This window comes from Prionailurus bengalensis, chromosome D2 (assembly GCF_016509475.1).
Source record: "Prionailurus bengalensis isolate Pbe53 chromosome D2, Fcat_Pben_1.1_paternal_pri, whole genome shotgun sequence".
Classification (NCBI taxonomy): domain Eukaryota; kingdom Metazoa; phylum Chordata; class Mammalia; order Carnivora; family Felidae; genus Prionailurus; species Prionailurus bengalensis.
Genome location: NC_057351.1, coordinates 53,285,606 through 53,309,426, shown reverse-complemented (window position 1 = coordinate 53,309,426; position 23,821 = coordinate 53,285,606). Strand labels below are relative to the sequence as shown.

Genomic DNA, 23,821 nt, shown 5'->3' with positions numbered 1-23,821 from the left:
TGCACAGTTTGGCTTGCTCTCTTGCACCTTTGACCTCACCATAAGAAGAGCATTTATCAAGTGGCTTCTGGGCAAGAAGGATGAGGTATGCATGAGCAAACCAAACTCACAGCTTAGAGCCAAGCCCAACTAGAAATCAATTTAAGACTAGTCAACCCACCAATGCATGAGTGAAAAAATAGGTGTTTAATGTTGTATACCACTGAGATGTTATGGTTGTTATACATGGCAATGTATATGGCAATAACTGACTGATACACTTCCCTTCCTGGAAATATTTTTTCCTTGCTAACGTACTTGAATCTAGATGTCACTCCTCCAGCTCCTACAGACCCAGGAGTTGTGTTGTTGTTGTTGTTGTTTAAGCAAAGTGCTATTCCAACCAAGCAGCCAAGAAGTCCAATAAGGCTCTGTGTCCACTGGGCCACCCAGGTCCGCAGCCCCACCCCACCCCCCACCAATCTCCCTGTCTCCTCCTCCTTAGCCTAGGACTAAACCTATTCTCATTTGTCAGACCTCTAAGTAATTAGGCAAATTCCAGGAGCTGTGCTTAGATGCCACCTAATGTCCACAGGACTGAATTCCCCACTTACCAGAATAGACTTGACTTCATCAGGAGTAGCTTTGGTCTGGTTCATGAGCATTTCCTGAGCTATATCCTTTCTGTTTTCTAGCTTATTCATTTTATCATAGGTGTCAGTATTTAAAAGAGACCATCCAAGAAATTGTGTGAGAGTCTGAAATGGAGAAAATGTGATTCAATTCTCTAAAACTGAAAAACTGATTTGGAGGCAACCATCTACATTCTTTCCTCTCAATCAATCTCCCTTCTACCATCAACAATTCAGCTTCGTATTTCAATCTAAGAACAAAAACGTACTAATAATCAGCCCTAGACAATGAAATTGGCTAATCCCTTGCTTTTCAAAGTGCACCAGGCACCATGAATATTTTATTAGAGCAAAAGAATTACAATATCCAGTAGAATAAAGCACAGCCTGAAACTCAGAGGATTGAGGGTGACAGCAAGAAACATAAGGAATAGAAGGGGTGGGGAAAGGAGATAGAAAATTTCTGTCCAGTTGCCTAATATTGTAAAGAATTTTGATTAAGCCAAAGTTCAATCTTTGGAAGAAAATGTTGCAGTTTACAGAAGCCAGGAAACAGAAATGACACAATAACCACATATTGACCGCAAACATATGTGACTCATGCCTTAATGGCCCTTCAAAATATCACTCCAGAATAACAAATAATTGCACCACCTCTATTGTTTCATGAATTTCATTTGTCTTCATTAGTTTATGATTGCACTTACCTCAGTAATGTGTTCATCATATTCATCAAAAGGTTTTCCATCTTTCCTGTTGTAAAATGTAGCTACTCCCACAATATCTTCTTTCTTGTTGACAATAGGCAGGGATAAGACATTTTTAATGACCCAGCCAGTTTCATCTACAGGTCCTTTCTACAAACAGGAAGGACATTTAGATTATTTTCTTAACTTTTAATTTTGAAATACCTATAGATTCACAGGATGTTGCAAAAGAAATGTATAGGGAAGCCATAGGTACCCTTCACCCAGTTTCCCCAGAGGTAACAGCTTGTGTAACTGTAGTGCACCATCATATCCAGGAAATAGATACTGATACAATCCATGGATCTCAGTCAGATTTCACTAGGTTTATGTGTACTTAGTGTGTGTGTGTGCATGCATGTGTGTATTTCTATGCAAGCTCATCACATGTGTACATACGTGCTCCCACCACTAGGATCAAGATAGAGGACTAATGGAGCATCACAGGCTTCCCTGAACTACTACCCTGTCGTAGCTACCTTCCCCCAACTCTGGTTATCTTTAAGGAAGAATAATCTAATCTCTATGTGAGCTGTACAATTCCTACACTGGGTCAGAAATTAGCTGGGACTATAGAGCCATAAAAGTGTTCTAGGCCATTTGATGCAGTGTACTGGAACCAAGTGTCTACACTGTAACAACCCTAACGGCTTCTCTTTTGCCCACCACTATAAGGATCAGAAGCCTCAGTGTTCCCCATTCACTTTTTCTGTCCCCCAACACCTGCTTAACTAATTCCTTATATTAAATTCTCTCTGTTGAAATACCTAGTGTGGTTTCTGTGTTCCTGACAGATCCATCAAAACCGTCTTTTATGTTCCCCTGTGATGTGCCAGGACCTGGGCTAGTTGCTGGGGCTACTAACCACAGGCCCTAATCTCAGGTTGATAACATTCTAGTGGGGGGATACAGACACAGAAGTGTAGGAGCATTTCTCAAAGTGTGGCGTAAGGTCAATGTGCAAGACTTTTTTTCTTTTTTTTCAAGCTTGTGTCATAATTTGAGGATGTGCATCTTAAATAAGCTCCCCGGGTAGCTCTTCTGCTTCCTTCACAGCAGTGAGCCATCCCCAGAGACCCAGGCTGGCCTGCCTCTCCTGTGAAGCCTTCTCTCACCTTTTCCACCCATACGGAACTTTTCTTTTTCAGAATTCTAACAGCACTTTTAGCCTGGAGCACACAAGGTAGCAGTTTAGATGATTTCCAAATGCTTCGGAGTTGTTGATTTTTGTCTGTGAGGCTATTTCCTAATCCTGTGGAAGAGCATTTCCTACACTGTTGGCTTCCATGTAAGTGAGGGGCTGGTGCTGGGCATATGACCGGTGCTCAATAAACAACTGCTTATTAGTTGGCGAGCTCGTCTTTATACTTGGCATGAAAAGCAGAGAAACCAAGCCTCAACTTATTGTGTCCTGACATTCAAAGCTTTGGGGAAAAAGATTTGAGTGGTTCTCAAAATCTTTATCCTCGGAGCCATGCGTGGCTGCCCCCAAATATCAGAGCAGAGTCCGGGCTCTCCCGGGCCAGCTCCCCCCCTCCCCGTTCCAACAAGGACTGCTTAGGGTCAGACACTTTAGAAAGTGCTTGCCCCCTTGCTCCTTCCTGTGTACTCTTCCCCGGCACCCGACTGCCGTAAATGTAGGGGTCAGGGCCAGCACAGCATGGTCACAGTGAGGCTTTGGCTGCAAGGAGGGAGGAACAGGAGCAAACGCGCCATATGGTGTTTGTGTGTTTTCCACATCAGTGAGCAGAGGGACGAACAAGGAGATCCGAGGGAAACCTTCCAGGAAACAAAGCAGGCGCCCGTAGGTTTCCCCAGGCCCGGCTTGCGTCTGCTGCTGCTCGAACACCGCTCTCGCCTGAGGAGGCAGCCTGTCCAGCAGGCATAGCTGGGGCTCTGTGTGTGTGTGTGTCTGTGTGACAGACAGGAAGACACTGGTGGCTCTCTATTCCTGACCGGAACTAGGGCTCTAAGTGGATGTTTGTGACAATAGGGACACAGAACACGGACCAGAAGGCAGAAAGGGAGGGGCCGCAGAGATAGATGTGAGTTTCTCCCCAGCAGTCACGTGGGGAGGGGGTGCCAGAGGGGACAGGGAGGGAGGGGGATCCCAGGATGCTGCAGGAGGAAAGATAAAACCAAGAGTCTGACAGGAGGAGAGGCCCCCGAGGACCCGATAAATAGTTTTTCTTTTCTAATAAGCTGCAGGGAAGGGCCTGGGAAAACCAAAAAGGGCTGAATCCAGGTGGTAGACCTTGTGCAGCTGATCACTCCTGCGAAGAACACTTAGTGAGCACCTATGATGTGCCAGGCGCTGTTTGAAGCACTGAGTGACCAGGAGTGGGAGGGCATGGAGAAGGGGCAGGGTCCCCCCGCTTCCCTGCCCAGTGCTGGGGTGATAAACACCCTGTCTTTCTCATCCCCCTGCACCTCCCACCTCTTCTCCCTTCCCTGAAGAATCTGCTACTTGGTTGGTGACCCTGGTCCCTCCAGGGTGAATGGGACGTAAGCCTTGTGCGTGCCTCCCGGCCACCTGAGCACAACACAGACCCTGAGGATGGGGGAGGGGGCAGCAGTGATAGGAGGCCTGGCGGAGGGCAGAGTTACCTGAAAGGTGAAGTACTCATCTGCGGGGGCGTTCAGCATGTTACATATCTGTAAAGCAAGAGGACATGAAAGTCCTGAAACATCGTGCGGAGGGGGGACCATCAACCCACAGAGCAGTGTAAGAAAGGATGCATTTGAGGCGAGGGTTTCTTCTGTGGCTCTCCATGGTTTGCAGGCAAATTATTCACACTGAGCCACGGCTGGGCCAAATTTGCTAACAACACATTGAGGTTCTCTTCTGCTAATTAAGTCATTGTGTGACATTTAGCACAATCTCTGCTTCTGCCTACTCTTCCCAGCCTCTAAGGATTCTTCTTCCAAATTCAAAACTTTTAGCTGTTCAGACCAAGGAGTGGAGGAAGCTGAGGAGAAGGTCATTCTGCTGGGGCAGGGATGACAGAGATTCTGGGAAGGTTCTATTTCCTTCCTTCCTCCCTCCTTCCCTCCTTCCCTCCCTTTCTCCCTCCCTGGCCCAAGGTAAAGGATTTGCCAAGGGATTTGCCCAGGGCAGGACCGAGTCAAGGCACCCAGGGCTCTTGAGTCATAGAGTGCACCACCATATTACAGCAGCCCCCACCCCGCCCCGCCCAGGAATGCATTGTTCTGGCTGGGTCTGCTGAAATGTTTGAAATCATCCTCTAGGCTAGTGGTTCCCAGCCAGGGTGGTGTAGAGCATCTGATGGGTAGAGGGCAGTGATGCTGCTGAACATCGTACAGTGCACGGGATAGTTCCCCACAAGGAATTGTCTGGCCCCAAATGTCAATAATGTCAAGTTGGAGAAAATCCTGTGCTAGACACAAAATATGTTTTTAGTGAGTCCTGCCTCTTGTAAGTGCATATGATAGGGTGATACCTTTGGGAGTGAAAGGGAGGACTATTGACAACTCAAGCACAACAGGTGTGCGTGGAAGCTGGCCCAGGCAAACTGGATGTATGTTCACCCTAATCATAATTAGAGTCCCAGGAAATGGCTCAAGCTCAATTCTCTGGAAATCACTTTGGGAATGCCAATTTGTCTAATGAGCAATTTTGTGAGAAATACCTTAAACTAGATTTACAACAGTTTGCCGCCAGTCTTGGGCTCTCAGAGAGCAGGGATGGGGCCCAGGGAAGGAGCTCCGATGTGGAAGGCAGCAGTGAAGCATGTGCAGTAGGTCTGTGATAGAACCAAAACCTGGCGGAAAATCCTCCCCTGCTTTGGGAATCAATCCCTTGGCACATTGGTAATATGGCAAGTTGATGACTTGGCAAATTAACCATTCAATGAACTGGCTTTTGACACAATCGTTTTCTCCAAACTGATTTTTGGGGAAACCCTGTTTCCCTAGAAAACTGCCTAGGTGGCCTGCAAGGAAACAAAGGATGGGGGTCAATGGTCGAGCAATCTGGTTATGTACAGACGCTGAAAAGTTGTGGTATCTGTGGACTCAGGGATGAATTGGAATGTTTTCGTCATTACTACTAAGTCAGGAGTAACATTTAAAAAACACTCCAATTATTTTGGAGTGATTTTGAAAACATGATATTTGTTAGTGTAAAGTGCTGTTTATTCCTAAAAGAAATAAAATTGTTTTTTCTCTTCGTTTTCTTTTCTTCCCCTTTGGCATGTCTCTGCCTAGAAAAAGGGATCATGTCACCTGTTTGAGGCCACCTGGTCCTGTACCCAGTGACCCCAGGGTTTAGGCCTCCTGGAAACCCCAAAGCAAAGCACCCTGACATAAGAACGTCCTGCAGTCACATCTGGAATTTTCCTTACTCTGCTACTGTTCCAAACCCAGCAACTTTCACACTAAGCAGAGGCAAAGTTGTGACAGTGAAAGAAAACAGGAGCTAACCTAGGTTTTATTTCTCCTTCCCTCTGACCCTCGAGTGACTCTATTAGTCACTATAATTCACATGCCCATTTACTAAATAATGAAGATGAATGAACACTGCTCAAAACACAAGGACAACGCTAAAGCAAAATCAAATATGCAAGTAAGTGCTATAAATACATTACAGAAACTTGGATTCATAACGGGGAAGATAGGAAAATGCCAACACTAAGAAATGTTGGAAGCATTGAACTCTCGCAGGGAGGAATCTTGGTGCCAAAAGATGACACAGATGGTGGAGAAGCCCAACAAGGGAGAGAAATCAGCCACGAGAAGGAAGGAAAGCATGGCTGAGGCAGAGTGGGAAAAATATGGTGACTCTGGTTCTCTGGCCTGGAGACCTGTGGGACCTACCAGAGACCTCTTGCTTGTTGTCTGCCTATATCTTGACCTCTCTGAGCCAGACCTGCCCTGCTATCTGTCCATCCCATCCCACCCCACCCCACGTGATAGACCGGGGCAAAGATCTTCACTTACTTTATCAACCCACTACATTTTGCATTGCAATCAGTGGCAAAGTTCCCCATTTATTCATTTTTCTCTCCTGTCAGTAATTTCCCATGCTTCACAAGTCTTGACCAAGGTAACTGTACTTGAGATCAAATTAAACCTAACATGAATCATGGTCACAGACTTCTAAAGGATGTCTGAAATTTGCATGGCTAACAGAATAAGAAGTTGGGGGAATGGATGAATCTTTCTCACAACGACTAAATATTTTTGTGTAATCTGGAAGTCTCCAGTCAACCTACTTTCAACTGCCAAGATGCCTCTCCCCCACGTCCTGTGTGGGCATCTCACATGTGTGTGCATTTTACTTTCACAACTGCTCCCACCCCTTAGTTGATAAGGGCTTCATCCAGTATTATTCAAGGTTTAAATGTGTTCAATAACTTACAAATCCATTTTCAGCAACATAGGTCGGCAACCCACTAACGAGAGTCCAGTGGTCTGCAGGAGGTGTCCTTGAGGAAGATTAGAAGAAAGAAAATCATTGTCATACAGAGAAGAAATGCACTGTGCGCGAAAACAAAATGGCAACTTCCTGGCTGCTGAGGACAGTACTCACGGGATCACTTTGATCTCTTCTTTTCCATGTAAAATGTAATCGATGATTTTATAAAAGATGACTTCCTAAGAGGAAAGAGATTATGAGAGTGATCTCATTTCCCAAAGAAAACACTTCTTATAAGCGAGCTTATACTTTAAAACTCATTTAAATGGTTCCTTACATTCTAACCGCATTGCTCTGCATAACTACCACCAAATTACTCATGTCCTGATTACAAGCTTGCAACACAACTAGAAAATACTATTGGCTATTTATCTACATGAACAAGCCTGTTAAGCTAAATTTTAAAAGTTGAGTTTATCCAAACAGCTTTCACGGGAATCTTGTTTTACTTTTAGCTGATCCCTTTCTATTGTCCAGAAATACCTGACTACTAACTTCAGTGGAACAAACCATGTAATTTCTCAACCTCAGTCAATGTTTTCTCTTCCCCACTGTATAATGAACATTTCCCACCTTCCAAGCTGGAAGGGACTTGAGAACTAATCTCTCTACTTCTTTGGGCAGATGAAAACCGCAAGGCCTGGACACATTCTATCCCAGTACCTTCACTTTCCTGTGTGTTTGGGAACATGGTGGTGAGACATCGTTCCTGCCCTCTGAAGCTTGTGTCAAGGGGGACACAACTATCCAACCCTTGCCTGGAGTCTCGAGTCCAGCAGGTTTGAAGGAGGGCCTGGGCATAGTGCACTTAAAAAGCTGGGCAGGTGGCTCTGATGTGTCCCTCCCTATTGAGATCTATTGATTCACTAAGCCCGGCTTTACAGAAAAGGAAATTGAGAGGTTAAACAATGAGTTAAGGCAAGGAGCATCTAGCTGGCTAGGGAAGACCTGGGACTTGAACCTCAAACTCCTTGTCCAGTGTTCTTTCTACTACTCTGAGGTCCCCCAGAAACTTACAGGACTAGAATCCAGGGCTTCTCAGGCCAGCACTCTTCTTTCCTCCCTACTGGTTTTGGCACCCTGTACCATGCACACATATCACTGAGGAAGACGTTTGCACTTACTCTGCCATCTGGTGTCTTTGGACCTTTATAAGGCTCGACTTCTCCAAGTTTGATTGGCCACTCATCATAGAATTCCTGGAAGCAATTATAGTTAAACATATTAAACAAACTGTTCCACGACCTACTACATCTTCTATGAGTTTCATGGCTTTGCATATTTTATTTACTTATTTATTTTATAAATCCAGAATTTTAGAGCTGGAAAAGACCTACGATTTCCAGTAATATCGCTTACGAACTTGTGAGTGTGAACAAGTCACTCAAGCGTTTTCATCTGTAAAACAGGGATAACAATAGAGTTTACGCTGTAGGGTTGTGGTGAGCGTTAATGAACAATATGTACAGAGAACTTGCCCTGACACATAGTCAAAGGGACTCAATAGCTAGTGGCTCTTTTATAAATAAATAAACTAAATCTAAATAGGTGAAGAGGCTTGGCCAAGGTCATGCAGCACGACCAACAGTGTGGCCACCTTACCCAACATCTTTTCTCTCCCTCTTCCTCTCTAACAGACCCTGATTTTATTTAGGTGCCAGGTGGTCATTTTTCTCAGGGAATATGGGCTTGTACAGCCCCTGGGTGGCCCATATGAGATGCCTGGGATTAGTCTGAGGGCAGGCACATGGCCCAGTTGTGGACAGTGAAGAAGGGGGAGAAATCTGCAAAGGCGCTTCTGGGGAAGGGTGCTCCTCACATCACATGAAAGGTGATGGTGACATTTACAGGAAAAGCCTCCCAGTTTGGTCCTGTCCATGTGCCATGCCTTGAGCTATAACAGCCATCTTGCCACCCCAAGAGGAGACCTTGCCCCCATGCTGAAGGCGGCAGAGACCCTGCCGTGGGAAAACGGGAAGCCCCTGGGGCCTTGATGACCGTGCTGCGTTCTCAATGAACCAGACCTAGAACTGCCCTTCTTCTGCCCTTCTTCTTCCAGGAAGAACTTGGGACTTCTTGTTAAATGAGATAATAACTGTCTTATTGTTAAAGATGCTTTTAGCTGGGTCTGATGTTACTTGTAGCCAAAAGCACCCTAACCCAAATACACTCAACTACAAAGTCCCAGAGCCAGGATCAGAACCCAGCTCTCCTGACACTTGGTCCTGTGTTTATCCACTTAGAACAATTACTCTGAAAAAAATAACTTCAATTCACAAGGAGAATAAGAAACAGAAACAAGACAGTGTTCATTACTTATGCTGAGCTAGGAGAGCTCCAACCGAATGAATGAAACAAGATGAGAAATGAACATTATACATTGTGTGTGAATATTATCCATTTTTTAATGGATCACTGTCTTGTATAGACGATTTGAGGTGAGACAAAATGTATGGAAGAATGAGGACCTTCTCCTTGGTCATGTCCAGCAGTCCGATGGAGTAGCGTTCACAGTTCAGATATGTTCTAATTGTGTAGAGTGCTTTGTGAAATTGCCGCTCAACATCTGTGAGCTCTTCAAATACTTTATTGGCGGACCATATAAGGATCTGAAAGGATGAATTAAAGAGAAAACAGAACAAAATACAGTGAAGACATGGAGCATTAGCCAAAAGAAGGGAGAAGGTGTCTCAGACAAAAAGAACACATATCAGTAAACAATGCAATTTCATTTTTGAACGTGTACCTGTCTGACAAACTACTCAGATGCAAGGGTGTGGGTTTATGAAAGTGGTAACTCATGATTGGTCCCCGTGCCCGAACGTTTTGGCTTCAAAGGGCAAGTGACCTAAAATTGGAGGCAGAGGCAGTTTTGGGGGAGAGGGTCCAGTATTGGGGGCCCTCTGGCTCGTGCTGGCAGTTAAGGGGAGAAAGCCATAGGCCTTGTTCCATGCATCTTGAGCTACCCAGAGGTAACCTTACCTGGACAGTTGGATGGGAAGGGATGTGGAAGCCCTCCATCCCCACCACTCTCCCCCACATTGTACTGATGAAGAAACTGAGGTTCAGAGAGCAGCCTGGACTCAGGTGCCCTGGTTACCAATGTTGTTCTTTATGCTTCTGGCTCAAGGAGGCAACAGACTTCAGAAGAGTGATCTGCTCCTCAAATTAAGGACTTCAATATGTAGCAGGCACCGCTAAGAGCTTCATGTTACAAACTCATATAATGATCATTTGATAGTTACAACAAGCATGTAGGTAGGTAGGTTACTCTAATTATAGCCAACCCACAGAAGAAACCATGGCTACCCGGGATAAAGACTGAAGAAAGGCAAGCCAGTGGTACCTACAGACGGAGAGGCAGGGAAGGGAGGTGGGAGGCAGGAGCAGACCACGAGAAGACAACTGGGACTAAAGTTTGGGAATCTGCTCCGTGTGGCTTAAACCCCCATGAGTGATAGGAGGGGTCTGAGCTTGTTGCCTCTGGGTCCCTCTGTCAGAACAGGTCCGCATGGAGTGATTAATGTCACCTTCCTGTTACCTGGCTTCTCCGGGATTCAACACTGTACAGGTACTGGGTGTGATGAAGTTTTAGGATGACAGAAACAAAGCTGAGGTATTTGGAAAAGACCTATGGAAGGCAGAGAAAACCAAATCAGGTATGATATCTTTCTCCGTTAAACAACAAATCAGTTTCCCAAGCCTCTGACTTGATGCCCAGGGTTAGTGTTACCTCTTCGTCCTCTTTGGAAAATTCAGATGCATTTACTTTGTTAACTGCCATAACCACAGCAAGAACTTCCTTGCCTATCATGATTGGTGTTGCCAGCAGGTTCTTTGTGACATAGCCAGTTTGTTTGTCCATGAAGTCAGAAAAATGGCTGTTCTGAAAGACACATTCACATGTTTGCCACAGCAGCACAGAACCACGCAGTGTAGATCCGGGAATGGCAGCAGACCACTCTCTCTAGTCCAAACCGTACAGACAACCGGGGCCCCGGCACAGTGGTCCCGCACACACCCCCATCCCATGATTGCACAGAATGAACTCACCGGTCTCAGGACGAGCATCTGCCACCTGAGCTATGGCCTCTCTAGGCGAGGCTGAGGTTGGGCCAGGAGAAAAGAGGTGATGTCACGGCAAAGTGGAAATGAAGTGCTATGAGGAAGCAAGGTTACAATGGACAGAAAGTGTGCTGGGAAGGAGCACACAGCTGGGATTACAGGTATAGGCCACCGAGCTCTTCTTTCTAATTATGACAATAAAATGTGCACTTGGAATCAGACAACCAGTATATCATAACACAAAGAAAAAGATTAATACTCTCCACCTGATTCTAATCTCACCAACTTGAGAGAACCAGTGTTAACTGCTTAGTATGTTTCCTTGTGTACCTTTCCCTAATGTTTGGACAAAAGAATTTCTTTTTCCCTTTTCATAAAGTTTTCTTTTCGAATTTACGCATGACATTCATCACATAACAATATTTTGTGGACGTCCCTCCGGACCAGTGCATATGGATGTGAATTTACCCTCTAGAGTCTTGTACAATAGCGCAGTGTGGGAGCCCCGTGGTCCACTCGACCATTCTGTATTGACTTAGCCTGTTTATAGTTTTCCCCACTACAAACAACGTTGTGCTAATCATGCTTGCTTTCGTTTTTATGCGATGGATTCCCCAAAGTGGAAATCCCTTTTGCTGGATCCACAGGTGTATGTGGTTTTTATTTACACAGATTACTTTCATAACAAGTTGGAAATCTTACTTCCACTGGTCATGTGTGAGAGGACCACTCTCTTGCCAGCACGAGATGCTTACTAGTTTTTAATGTTCTACCAACCTAATGTCTTTCATGCATTTTTTTTTTTAATTTCTCTCTTTGGGAGAGACGAAGAGGATCTTCCCAGATACAAGCCTCATGCAGTAGACGCGAGAGATGATTCTAATACCCTCACCATGGGAAGGGCACAGTGATGAGTATGAAGAGGCCCATAAATGGAAGAGCGTCAGAGGATCAAGGATAGTCGTTCTTATCAGCTGTAAGTTAGAGGATCACGCACTCTAGATGGGTGTAGACTCAGCCTTTCGTGGCTCATACTATCTCTCCTTTGAACCTTCAATTGAACCTTCAACTGAACCTTCAATTGAACCGAACTTTCAGGCTGACTCCGAGACTCACAGGCCAAAATTAATGTGGTTTTCCTTTCATAGGTTGTATTATTTTCATTTCCCTGTGTTGATGGTGCTTCTAAGAACAGCACAAACCCCTAGAGGCTGGACTCTGTTCAGTTTCCCAAATTAAAAAGGTGGGAGTCCTCTGGTGTGAGACTTCTGGGCCGGAATCTACCAGGGAACAGGGCCACTTGGTCAACAGAAGTCACAGCTCAGCTCAGAGCAGTAGACCTGGGCTGTGCCTCACAACCACCTGCAGATAAATGCGGATCTTCAGACCCACCAAGTCCTAACCTCTTAAAACAGATTCAATCTCCCCTAGGAATCTGTACTTTCAGTGGGTGATTCACTCCTGTGGAGGATCCCTTAGAAGCAGTGAGATGCTAAAGGAGTCAAATGCAGCCCCTTACCCCAGATCGCTTTTCTACCTTTCCTACCGTGGACCCACACAAACCAGCCATTTACTTAGACTCTGGAGTCAGAGTACCCTGGCTGCAACCAGGCCTCAGTTTACCAGCTGTGTGATCCTGGGAAGGCTACTTAGCCTTTGTGAAAACAGGAACACTGATACTCTGAACTGTCCAGAGTTCCTGACACATAGAACAATGCAGGATGGGTAGAGCACTTAGAAAAGTCTCTGACACATAATCGATGGTCAAAAATTACTGGGAAGAGACACCTGGGACTTCATTGGGCCTCCCTGGATGAGAAGTAGTTCTCTCTTGTGATTACCGTTCTGCCTCATTTACACACTGATCTCGGCCACTAAATGAATAATCAAAATACCAGACACACGCACCAGGGGATGATGGAGTCAGGCAGTGTTTCTTTGCAAACACACTTCACTCTGCAGGTTCAAACCTTGATGCTATTTTATCCTAGATTCTAAACACAAGGAAATATTCTTAAGTTTAATCGGCTGTTTTGAGAAAATGACTTACAAGTTTCAAAATGTAATGCTTGCTTATTATTGTATCTGAAAGCCCTAGATAAAACCAGCCGTCAGATTACACGGTAGGCGAGGTGAGGCTTTCCGATTCACCAGCTCAAACAGGCCCCAGTGAGGTATGCTTGAGTAATTCCTGTATTTCTTGGATTCACAAACTCCCCTTGATGGCCCTTCAAAGAAGCCACTGAAGGCAACTGGAGAAATTAAGTAGAGCAGCAGACTTACTGTGTCCCTCATCCAATCTTCCCGTTGTTAGATTCTGATGAAACACCATTATCCCTTGAGACCAGGAGCCAGAAAGAGAGAAGAGAAGGAATACAGAGGAGAGAAGTACGGCAGCTATAGGCAACCTGTTAATTATTGAAAACTTAGGACTTCTCCGTGGCTTTCGTTTAAACCACGTTCAGAATGAAAGCCACCCATAGAGTTGATCAGCAGTTTGCCCAACAGAGAAAGAAATCATTAACCTGAGGAGGATATCTCTCAGTTTCCTATTATTAAAAGTTTTCCTGTCTTCAACCTGTTTTAAAAACAAGCAATAATCATTGACCCTTTTTTGGCCACCTAAACACAGACCCCAAAAGCCCGTTGGCATAAATATAGTATTATTGTAGTTGTAGTTTATTGAGTACCTACTAGGAACCAGGCACTTTACGTACATTGAATCTGTATATTTATTTGCCTCTATGTCTCAGGTGCAGAAAAGCAATCTATCACACAATTACCTGGTCTCAGGCCTGCACCTGCTCTGGGGTCGGGCTCTCACCCTACACCACGTGGCTTCCCTGCTATCACTTTCAAGGATCCCCCAAGGTCAGGGCATCTGGCTTTACCTCTTTTTCTAGGTGTGACACGTCCTTCCCTCACGTGTGCCAACACTGTCAACCAGAGAGAAGCCATGTGTGGTCAGTGGTGTGGTGAAAGAGGGAGACCTCAGAAGACCCAAGTTATGGTCCCAGACCTGTCACATGCTGCCTAATTGCCATTGAGAAGATTCTTACATATATGGGATGGAAATAAAAACATGGCCCCTCCTTCCTTGCAGGGTCTTTGCCAGAATCAAATAGATTACAAACGTGAAAATGCCTAGAAATTGTCAGATACAAAGAAACAGTAAAGAATTAGTAGAAATTTCATTAAAACATTGGTTTCCATCTTTCCCTTTGCAGATTTTACCACAGTTGATTAAAGTCTGGCAAAATTGCAGGGATGTGTGGCAGGGGGAGGGTAGAAAGATCATTGGACACAGAGTGGGGACACCTCATCTAGTCCAGCCCTTCTCACTCACTGACCATACCATGGACTGTAGGAAAGATGCAGCCTCAGCTTCCTCTTCCCAAGGAAGAAGTCAGCTCCAGACTGCCGGAGCCCCTTCCGTCTGGTATCCCATGCTTGCCTTGGAATCCACTTTTCCCTCCTGCATCTGCTCACCCAACACACCAGTGGTTTTCAATATTGACTGCACTTTAGAATCGCCTGGGGAGCTTTTAAAAAATACTATTGCCTGCATCCCAACCCCTGAGAGTCTGGTGTATTGGTCTATTAAGTCTTGCATGGTATTTTTTTTAAAGCTCCCACTTCGATTTCAATGTGCATTCAGAGTTGAAAAGCACTATTCTGCCAACCATGAGAAAAAACGCTTAGAAGCAGTAGAAATGGAAAGCAAACGAGCTGAGCAGGGTGTCTCTCTTCAACATATACTTCTCTGTTCTTCCCATAACAACCAGGAGTCCTTAGGTAAAAAAAAAAAAAAAAAAAAAAAAAAAAAGGAAAAACACGACTCCTGCCCACCTCCACCTCCATTACTGTCCTATTCATGCAGCATTGCTCACCATGGACAGCAACAGACCAAGGCTGCCTGATCTGTTAAGTAGCTCTCTGCTATTCTCTTCTCAGCATGTGGAACTAGGCTCATTAATAAAGCATTACAACAGAAATCATTTTACCTGTCTCTTTAAGCAAGTTTTTTTCCAGAAAAAAAAAAAAAACAAAAACAAACTTGCATGTCACTTTAAGTTTGAAGTCCTAGTAATTTTGGAGATGGTGGAGACTGGCAAGAAGCATATTCCCGTGAGAAAGCCTCAGGGTGAGTGGGCATAGCCTCCTAATTGGTGTCAAGAGAATTTTGCTGAAAGGGTGCAAATTGTTTTAGTCACTGAAGCGGGGGAAGTCAGCCCCAGAAGCTTAGACCAGCTTGAACTCACAGAAGGGAGGGATCAGAAAGGACTGAGGGACTCTGTGCTATCTGATGGCAACCCTTGCACCTAAGGGCTGTGGTGTGGTTGTTTGCAGAGTGTTGCTAATGTTTGACGACTTCTGTGCTTTCTGGATCCATGCGGCTGTCCCCCTGTAATCAGCTTCAGGAGGCATGAAGGGGATTATCCTCCTGTGACCAGCTGCCCCCATTCACGACCCAACAAACCTTGGCACAGAAAGCAGAGAGATTTTAGGGACCACTTCCCCATCAATTCCCTTCCATCATAAGCTACTGCTTCCCTTTGGTTAGCAGCAAATCATACTAATGGGGCGTGCGTATAGAAAAAAAGCAGGAGAAAGTACAGGCTGGTACCTGTGGTTATTGATGAGCAGAACAATTATGAGTGATTTATATTTCCTCCCTTTTGTTTATTTGTATTTTATAATCTTTTTAAAATGAATAAGCACTGGTGGCAAGAAGAGTGATTTTTTTTGTTTGTGTGTTTGTTTTTAAAAGCACGTAACAATGCCTTGTGTTTGTGCAGGACGCTGTGGGTCTTCAGGGGCAAACTACATGACTGGAGTGGATTCTTTTTTTTTTTTTTTTAAGTTTAAGTAATCTCTACACCCAACATGGAGCCCAAACTCACCACCCGGAGATCAAGAGTCACACACACTCCCCGGACTGAGGCAGCCAGGCACCCCTGGAGTTGATTCTGAGTAGAGCTGAGTTATAGGGGGTTGGGATGGTCAATTGCACTTATCACCCAAATTTACACTTTTCACAATCCAAATGTGAACATCTGAACTTTCAAATGGTATTATTTTTTCTTTCTGCACATCTGGTCTGTAGGTGAAAGTGTTCACTTGTGAGCCAGTCCATCCCAGAGCACAGAGTGACCTGAAAAGGTTGTGAGTGAGAGGTGTGTATGTGTGTGTGTGTGGCGATGGGGGGGGGGGGGGGGTGCAGTTCACAAGTCTCAGCATCGAGGAGCTTGCTGATCTCCCAATAGCACCACTGTGCCGCGCTGTTCAGAAGGAAAGTTCCCAGAGCAGGGACGAGATGCAAGGAGCATCCGTAGAATGCACCAGGCCCAGGTGAGTTTGTCCGACAAAATGCAAAACATTACAAGGGACACACACTAAAAACTTACTCATTGTTTATCTGAAACTCAACCTGAACTGGGCATCTTGTATTTTTATTTGCTAAATCTGGCAACCCTTGGCCTGGCGGATCCTCTCCCCACCGTTCCTACTCAGGTTATAGCCAAACCCACGCTACAAGGGTGGCCGTCGGTGCCCGGCTCTCTCTCCATTTCTTCCTCCCCACAGCCCCGCCAAGACGTCCGGTGGGCCCCACCGTCATAAAGCCACCTACCTTGTGCACGTCTGGGACATTAACGGCTTTCTTCGTGTGAGCAACCCAACCCACTATCCCAATTTCCAACGGGAACACGACTTCTCTGTCGGGGCCCACCAGGTTGTCCTCAAACCTGGAGGTGGGGGTGACGTCGAACAGCCGGGAGGCCACCTCAGGCGTGCCGTTGCGAGCCCGGCAGGCGAACAGGCTGCAGCGGTCGGCCTGCAGCAGCTGCGCCAACTTCTGCAGGGCCCCGTGCACCGCGGGCTCGGCGCCGCGGGCCTCCTCCTGCACCGCCCGCAGCAGCTCGGCGCACAGGGCCCACTCATCCGCCGGCGACAGCGCCCCGCTCGGGCCGGGGGCTTCCGCCAGCCTCTTGGCGAAGTACTCCTTGGCAAACTGAGGGTTGTCTTCCAGGTATTTCTCCACGGCCTCTTGGCTGATCTCGCCCATGGTGTGGTTCGCTTTGCTTCTCTGCTCTCTTTCAGGAAGGGACACCCTCAGAGCACCGCCTGGGACCCAGTGCCAGCGAGGAGATACATCCTGGCAATGGCACCTCACAAGATCCCCCAAAGATGGAACAGAACGGTTGCTCGCTTGGAAGAGCTTTCAAAAACTGCCGGTAACTCTTGGGCTGTGACAGAAGGTCTGGCTTAGAGTAGGATTCGGAAGCACAGGATTAAAGAGTTCTTCGGGACACGAAATCCCTAAGCATTATTAGCTCATAAGTCCTCGGAGAATCCTCAGAACATCTTAGATCAGCCAGGCAAGTGGCAAGTCGAAGTGATTCTTCCAGAAAAATAACGGAACACGAGCCGCCATCCACAGCAAGAAGAATCATCGATAATATATCCATTAATGATATTACATTAGCATCGATTGACAATTTGACTCATTTTTTCCATGACAGCTATATGAAGTGAGACTATCAGACCTTGGAAGTGTCTCCTTATTTGTACAGCAACTTTAATGAGCACGTAGGGGAGATAGAAGCATTTAGCATCCATGCAACATAAAATGGAATCTTAATCTTTCCTTCTCTTAAAAGTCCTATGATCAAACAAATTGCCTGGCCTACTTTCTCTAAAACCTTCACCTCTCAATTCCCCTCATTTAAAAGCTTGACCTCAGTAGTGTTGTAAGGGAACAAACCTTAATCTTATTCTAGAAAGGTGAACACGGCAAAACATTTGCCTGGGATCCAAGCCTAATCAAGCCACAACTTAAGCAATAATCCTTGTCAACAGACATGATTGTAAAAAGCAGCCCATGCAGCTGCTAACTGGGTTTTCCTGCCATGCATATTAGTGTGGATTTTGTTTTGAATAGTAATGGCCAGACTCGTGCATTTTTGCTCCGAGACATAGTCTGTTAAATCTAGTGGATAAAACCTGTCTTGTCCATTGCTTGGATCTCCAGCATCTCGGGGGAGGGGGTGGGGGTGGGGTTGTGCATGGAAAAACACGTAGTACTACTTAGTTTGGCTTAATGTTCAGTTTATTAAACTTTTACATCCATTAAGCACACTTTCCCAAATATTTAAACACTGTTATACAACTAATAAGTCAAACAATATATTTCATGAACTGATTTCCTTGAATTTTCTTTTTTTCTTTTTAGAGAGAGAGAAAGAGAGAGAACTCATCACGAGGAGGGGAGGGGGCAGAGGGAGAGAGAGAATCTTAAGAAGCCTCGACGCCCAGGTCGGAGCCTGACTCGGGACTTAATCTCACAACCCTGGGATCATGACCTGAGCTGAAACCAAGAGTTGGATTCTCAACTGACTGAGCCACCCAGCCGCCCCCAATTTCCTTGAATACTTCAATGCTGATTTCAAAGGTAGCCAAGGTCTTTTAAGCATTTAAAAAAAAAACTATAAACTTTGTAACAGGTTCTCTTGAGTGAGCCCCCATGTTACAGTGACTCTAGAAGTTACCGTTAGACCCACATTTAAGTCTACTTCAAAGATAGCAACCCTGTGCATTTCATTTACTGTGTTAAACTTAAAGCTTACCTTGATAGAGTGATAACAGTCTTACCGAAAAAGGAAAACACATCCACTGAGGTCACAGGTTCTACGTCAGGAAATGAGAGGGTCCTGGTTGGAACATGGTTTTCCCAGAAGAACCCAACTCAGACTGGCACTTGTTGAGCTATTGGCTTCTCATGGAGTTCACTTGCTACCTCGAGGGGCCCTGCAGAGCACACACCTTCTGTCCTCCTCTGCCTAGTCTCAGGAGAGTCCTCCTCAGAGTGCTGTTTACTTCAACATCCTATTAGCATCTCATTATAATCAGACGAATGCAGAGGTTTACCTCTGAAGAGAAAGGAGCTGAGTCAGCCCACCCGTCTCATGGGACCATCACCTTCTCACAGTTTGGACACTTCCTACTGAAAGAGCAGACCTAGGCTGGCAGACTGGTAACTATGTCCCCGACATGGCCTCAGAAAGAAGTTCCCTCTCAAACCTCAGGCCACGCCTCCTCCCCTTGAGTAACTTATGTTTTCTAAGAAAGCAGGCTATCAATTGATGCATTCCTCCGAAGTCTAAGGTGGGAGGAAGGGGAGGGTGAGAGGCATGGAAAGTGTGAGTAGAAGAGGGAGGGCTTCTCTCAGGTAGGGGCCAGAGGCAGGAGCCCTCATCCCTGTCCAGGCTTAGAACGACCTGGGAGCATTTTTACCCCTCCCCAAACCAATTAAATCAGAGTCTCTGGGGATGGTGTTTGGTGCTAGGTATTTATATAGCACAGCAAGGCTGACAGCCAATGGTTAATAGGTGACCAGTGAGAAACGTTCTGTACACACTGAGGCCAAACATGTTAGAGACCCTCAGACACAGTGGTTCTTAAACTTCAGGTGCATCAGAATCTCCTGGAAGACTTGTTCAAACACAGATTGCTGAGCCCCACCCCCAGAGTTTCTGATTCAGTGGGTCTGTGACCACCAGGCCCAACATTTGCATTTTTAACAAGTTCCAGGTGACGCTGATAATTGCTGATCTGGGACCACACCTTGGCAGCCATTGTTCTATCCTCCCCCAGCCAATCGGCTGAGGCCACAACCCTTCCCCAGCCAATCGGCTAAGGCCATGGTCCTATAAAACCTTTGTGCTCTTGAAACTCCCTCCCCCTCCCCCTCCCCCTCCCTCATCTCACTGCTGCATCGGTGCAGGTAGGGGATTGAGCTCGAGCTAGCTCGAATAAAGGCTCTTTGCTTTTGCATCAGACTTGGCTCCCTGGTGGTCTTTGGGAATCACAGATTCTGGGCATAACACTACCTAGTTCTTTTGTGTGCCTATGGCACAGCTCCAACTTCTACCAAAAGTATGTTGTGTACTCACAGTTCCCTAGTTCCATCCTTCCCTCATAAGCAGAGAGGAAAAAACACATATCTATATTCCATATGCAGATACATACTTAATAGGAAAAACAAAATACCCACAGATGTTAACATTCCTCTACTTATAAAAATAAAAATTAATTTAAAAATGAAACACATTCTATTATTGCCACCATTCTTTATTTTTGCTTTTATAATTACTCCTGATTTGTGATTTGCTCATTCTTTCAACATGTCTATTGATTGTCCATCACAAGCCACCATATTAGCCTCCGTGGTAGAGACTTCATGTTCCTCCTCTTCTTATTCTCTCCTCCTCCTCGTTATATGAGGTTATTCTTTCCTGCCCTCCTCCCCTATAGGGCCACGTGATCAACTTTGCCTATGGGTTGTGGGCAGAAATATCTCTTTCAGGTAAGAACGATTAATTGCCAGCTTAAGACCCTCTACTCTCCATTTTCCTGCTGCCACATCAGTTCCAGATGGAGGGGCCTCCTGATTCCAAGTGAGGATGTCCTGGAACAGAGCCTCCTGCTGACCTGAGATGGGATGTGTAGCATGAGTGAGAAATAAACCTTTCTTGTTTTTAGCTCTGAGAGATGAGGGCTATTTGTTACTGCAGCACATCCAAATCAATCCTGACTGTTACACTTCTACTCAGGGGGGATGCAGGCAACAAGTAAGTCTTGATCCCAATTTCACACACACTTGTGGTATAATACGGGAGTTAAAAGTAATACATAAAGAGTTGTAAGACATGGAACAGAGCAAGATAAATGCCAGAAATGAGGTACATACGTACAGCTATGAGAGTTCAGAAAAGGGATTAATGGGTGGAGATGGGGAGGAAATCGAGTGTGTTCCAGATGGTAGTCACAACAGGAGCAATAGCATGGGGTGTAGAGTAACGGGGAAGAGTGAGAGCTGAATATGAAAAATCAGGTTGGGCTCAGATTACAGGAGTCTCAAAGATGAGGCTGAGGATTTTGAACCCTGGTAAGTTTGGGGGGCAGGAAAAAACATTATGAGGGTACTTTTCCACAAATCTAATCTAGTAGTGCTTAGAAAGATGAGGTGGAGGAAAGAAATACTGGACATAGGGATACAGATTAAGCAGCTTTATTGCATTTTGTTCATTATCAAATACTCTAAAAATGTGTATAGGCTTTGACCCTGCAATTCTGCTTTTATGAATTTATCTTGCAAAAATAATTAAGATTGTATGTGATTAATGTTGTGACAAGGGTGTTCATGAAAAGTACAAATATAAAAGATCAAAAATAGATATTCAACAATAGGAGTTTGAGTAAGTAAATGGCATTGTATCCACAGAATAGAAACTACATTTATTAATAACCCTACTGTAAAGGCCTGTTTATTGATATGAAGAAGTATTTACGATATGTAGTAAACTGCAAGATAGTTTTGCCATACAATTCCACTTATATACACATACATGGAGGTGTGTATACCAGCATGGTAACGGTGATTATTTCAAAGCGATGGGATTTATCACATTAAACTTCTTTTTTTTGCCTATATGATTTTTCTCAAGTGTCTATAATGAACATATATAATTTGTGTAATAAATTCATGCATTCGTAAAGTTAAAAAAAATTTTTTTAATGTTTACTTGGTTTTGAGAGAAAGCAAGAGTGTGAGCAGGGAGGGACAGAGAGAGACACAGAATCCAAAACAGGCTCCAGGCTCTGAGTGGTCAGCATAGATCCCAACATGGGACTGAAACTCACAAACCACGAGATCATGACCTATGCCAAAGTCTGAGGCTTAGCCAACTGAGCCACCCAGGCACCCCAAAAAACAAAATTTTTAAGGTTATTTTCATAGGCTATGGGTGAGGTTGCTTGGGAATGAAAAACTGAGACCCAATTCTAGGCATCAATTGACGGGAGCAGGCAATTGTTTAAGTTAGAAAAAGCAAGTGAGGGGCACCTGAAGGGCTGTCAGTTAAATGTCCGACTCTTGATTTCAGCTCAGGTCATGATCTCACAGTTCGCGAGATCGAGCCCCGTGTTGGGCTCTGTGCTGACAATGCGGAGCCTGCTTGGGTTTCTCTCTCTCCCTCTCTCTCTGCCCTTCCCTTCCCCCCAACTCAAAATAAATAAACTTAAGAAAAAAGCAAGCAAGGAAAGAGGGGTCACTGGGGACTACTTTGAGTACTGCATGGCATTTTATACAAAGTTTTTTTTAAGGGAAATTCTGAAAGCCTGCCTATCTCTCTCCTCCTGTCTTTGACCAAGTCCTATTGTCTCCACTGCCCTTCTTGGTCAGGGTGGTTCCTGCAGAGTCCCTGGCCAGTGCTGACAAGAACTTTGTGTTACTTATTGGCTGCTCAGTACAAGGCACTGAAAAAAACAAATGTAAGAAAATAACAATATTTTTTTAAATCACCAAACATACTACTTAGAATGAATTAAAAATTTTTTTAAATGCTTATTTTATTTTTGAGGCGGGGGAAGGGCAGAGAGGGAGCGAATCCCAAGCAGGTTGTGCACTGTCAGCACAAAGCCTGATGTGGGGCTCGAACTCACAAGTGGTGAGATCATGACATGAGCCGAAATCAAGAGTCAGACGCTTAACTGACTGAGCCACGCAGGCACCCCTGAGGTTTTAATACTACACAATACTTGTTGACTTTTTTGAACTTCATTGTTTAATTTTTATGTCAACATTTCTAAGATATTACAGACATTAATTATCATTTATTTAGATAAAACATCTCTGAAACAACAACTAGGTCAATGTGAAAGCAACATTCCACTTAGAATAATTTTAGAAATATAAGCCGCAAGGTATTGATAATAAAAAAGTGATCATAAGAATCTAACATCATAATATATAATCGGTGCCAGGTACTCTTCTAAGACCCTTACATATATTAACTCATTTAATTCTTACAAGAACTTAAGGAGGTAGGTACTGTGATTGTCTGTATTTTACAGGCGAGAAATTGAAGCACAGAGAAATTAAGTTAACTAGCTCAAGGTCACACAGCTAGTAAGGATAGTGACCTACCCCCAAACTGCCAGTTTAAATAGGATTAAATGAAAAAGTGTACCCACTGGTACACAAGACATCATACTAGCTGCTGTAGGGGAATATACGAAGACACTTCCTTTAAGGAATTATACACACACACACACATATATATATATGAAAATGTTATTAAACACCAATTTAAAAAAAGTTAAATAAAAATTCCAGGAACTCTTTTAAAAGCCTACAGATGTACAAAAGAATGGTTTCACTTCCTTAAACTTTCTGCTTAACAAGTTTGCATTTCTCAGTAGTACACTATACTAATAAACAGATGTAATACTTCTATTGTTGCTAACATTTTCTACTGCAGTTGACTTATTTCTACAGGAAGCAGTGCTTATATAATAGCCAAATCATATGCACATGAGATTGAAGCACCCACACAAAACTAGCAACAATACCCTGGATTAACCAAGTACGTTTCAGATCATTATACTGAATACACTCTTCAGTTCCACCTCAGCCAGGTTCTCTGTTCCCACTATTGGTCATCACCAAAAGGCACCCCCCAAAGGCAGGGATTTCAGTTACATCCTGGCAGCCAAGTGCAAAGGGCTCCTTTCACCTACACATCTGCTCACAGGAATCTCTGTACACACCGAAATGATGGGTGGGACCAGGTGTCTCAGGAATAATTCACTTGGTGGGATCCATGTTATTTTCACCTAAATTGAGGACACTGACTGATGACTTTGTAACCACTGAAAAGAAACCTGTTGAAAAAATCAGTTTGACCCTTTGCACCTGAAAAAGTTGGCCGAATAAGTAATCTTTTCATTTTCCCACCAATTATTTTGGCATCTTTTAAATGTAGTCGGAAGATAAACGCTACCCAATTTCCTTGTTTTTCATTTTCCTTGGCCTTTCTGTCAGGATGTGGATGTAAATGTCAGTTTGCATGAAATGGAGTTGGTTTGAAATGCTTAATTGTTACGAGGGTAAGGACATA

The 23,821-nt window shown here is 44.6% G+C and overlaps 1 protein-coding gene across 3 annotated transcripts in view; it reads right to left on the bottom strand.

Annotated features, from left to right (window-relative positions):
• Positions 1 to 17,320, bottom strand: part of PDE6C (phosphodiesterase 6C) — a 44,894-nt gene extending 27,574 nt beyond the window's left edge. Inside the window, exons 1-10 of one of the 3 annotated variants that reach the window (XM_043597006.1) lie at positions 16,492 to 17,320; positions 10,528 to 10,680; positions 10,336 to 10,425; positions 9,263 to 9,403; positions 7,919 to 7,993; positions 6,909 to 6,973; positions 6,738 to 6,804; positions 3,965 to 4,012; positions 1,319 to 1,468; positions 594 to 737 (exon numbers count right to left, since the gene is read on the bottom strand). In XM_043597006.1, the coding sequence (XP_043452941.1) occupies positions 594 to 737; positions 1,319 to 1,468; positions 3,965 to 4,012; positions 6,738 to 6,804; positions 6,909 to 6,973; positions 7,919 to 7,993; positions 9,263 to 9,403; positions 10,336 to 10,425; positions 10,528 to 10,680; positions 16,492 to 16,926 (1,368 nt within the window). In that variant the 5' untranslated portion in view covers positions 16,927 to 17,320. The remainder of the gene's footprint in view (positions 1 to 593; positions 738 to 1,318; positions 1,469 to 3,964; positions 4,013 to 6,737; positions 6,805 to 6,908; positions 6,974 to 7,918; positions 7,994 to 9,262; positions 9,404 to 10,335; positions 10,426 to 10,527; positions 10,681 to 16,491) is intronic. The other 2 variants (XM_043597004.1, XM_043597005.1) reach the window with 2 other exon arrangements.
• Positions 17,321 to 23,821: the final 6,501 nt, after the last annotated feature.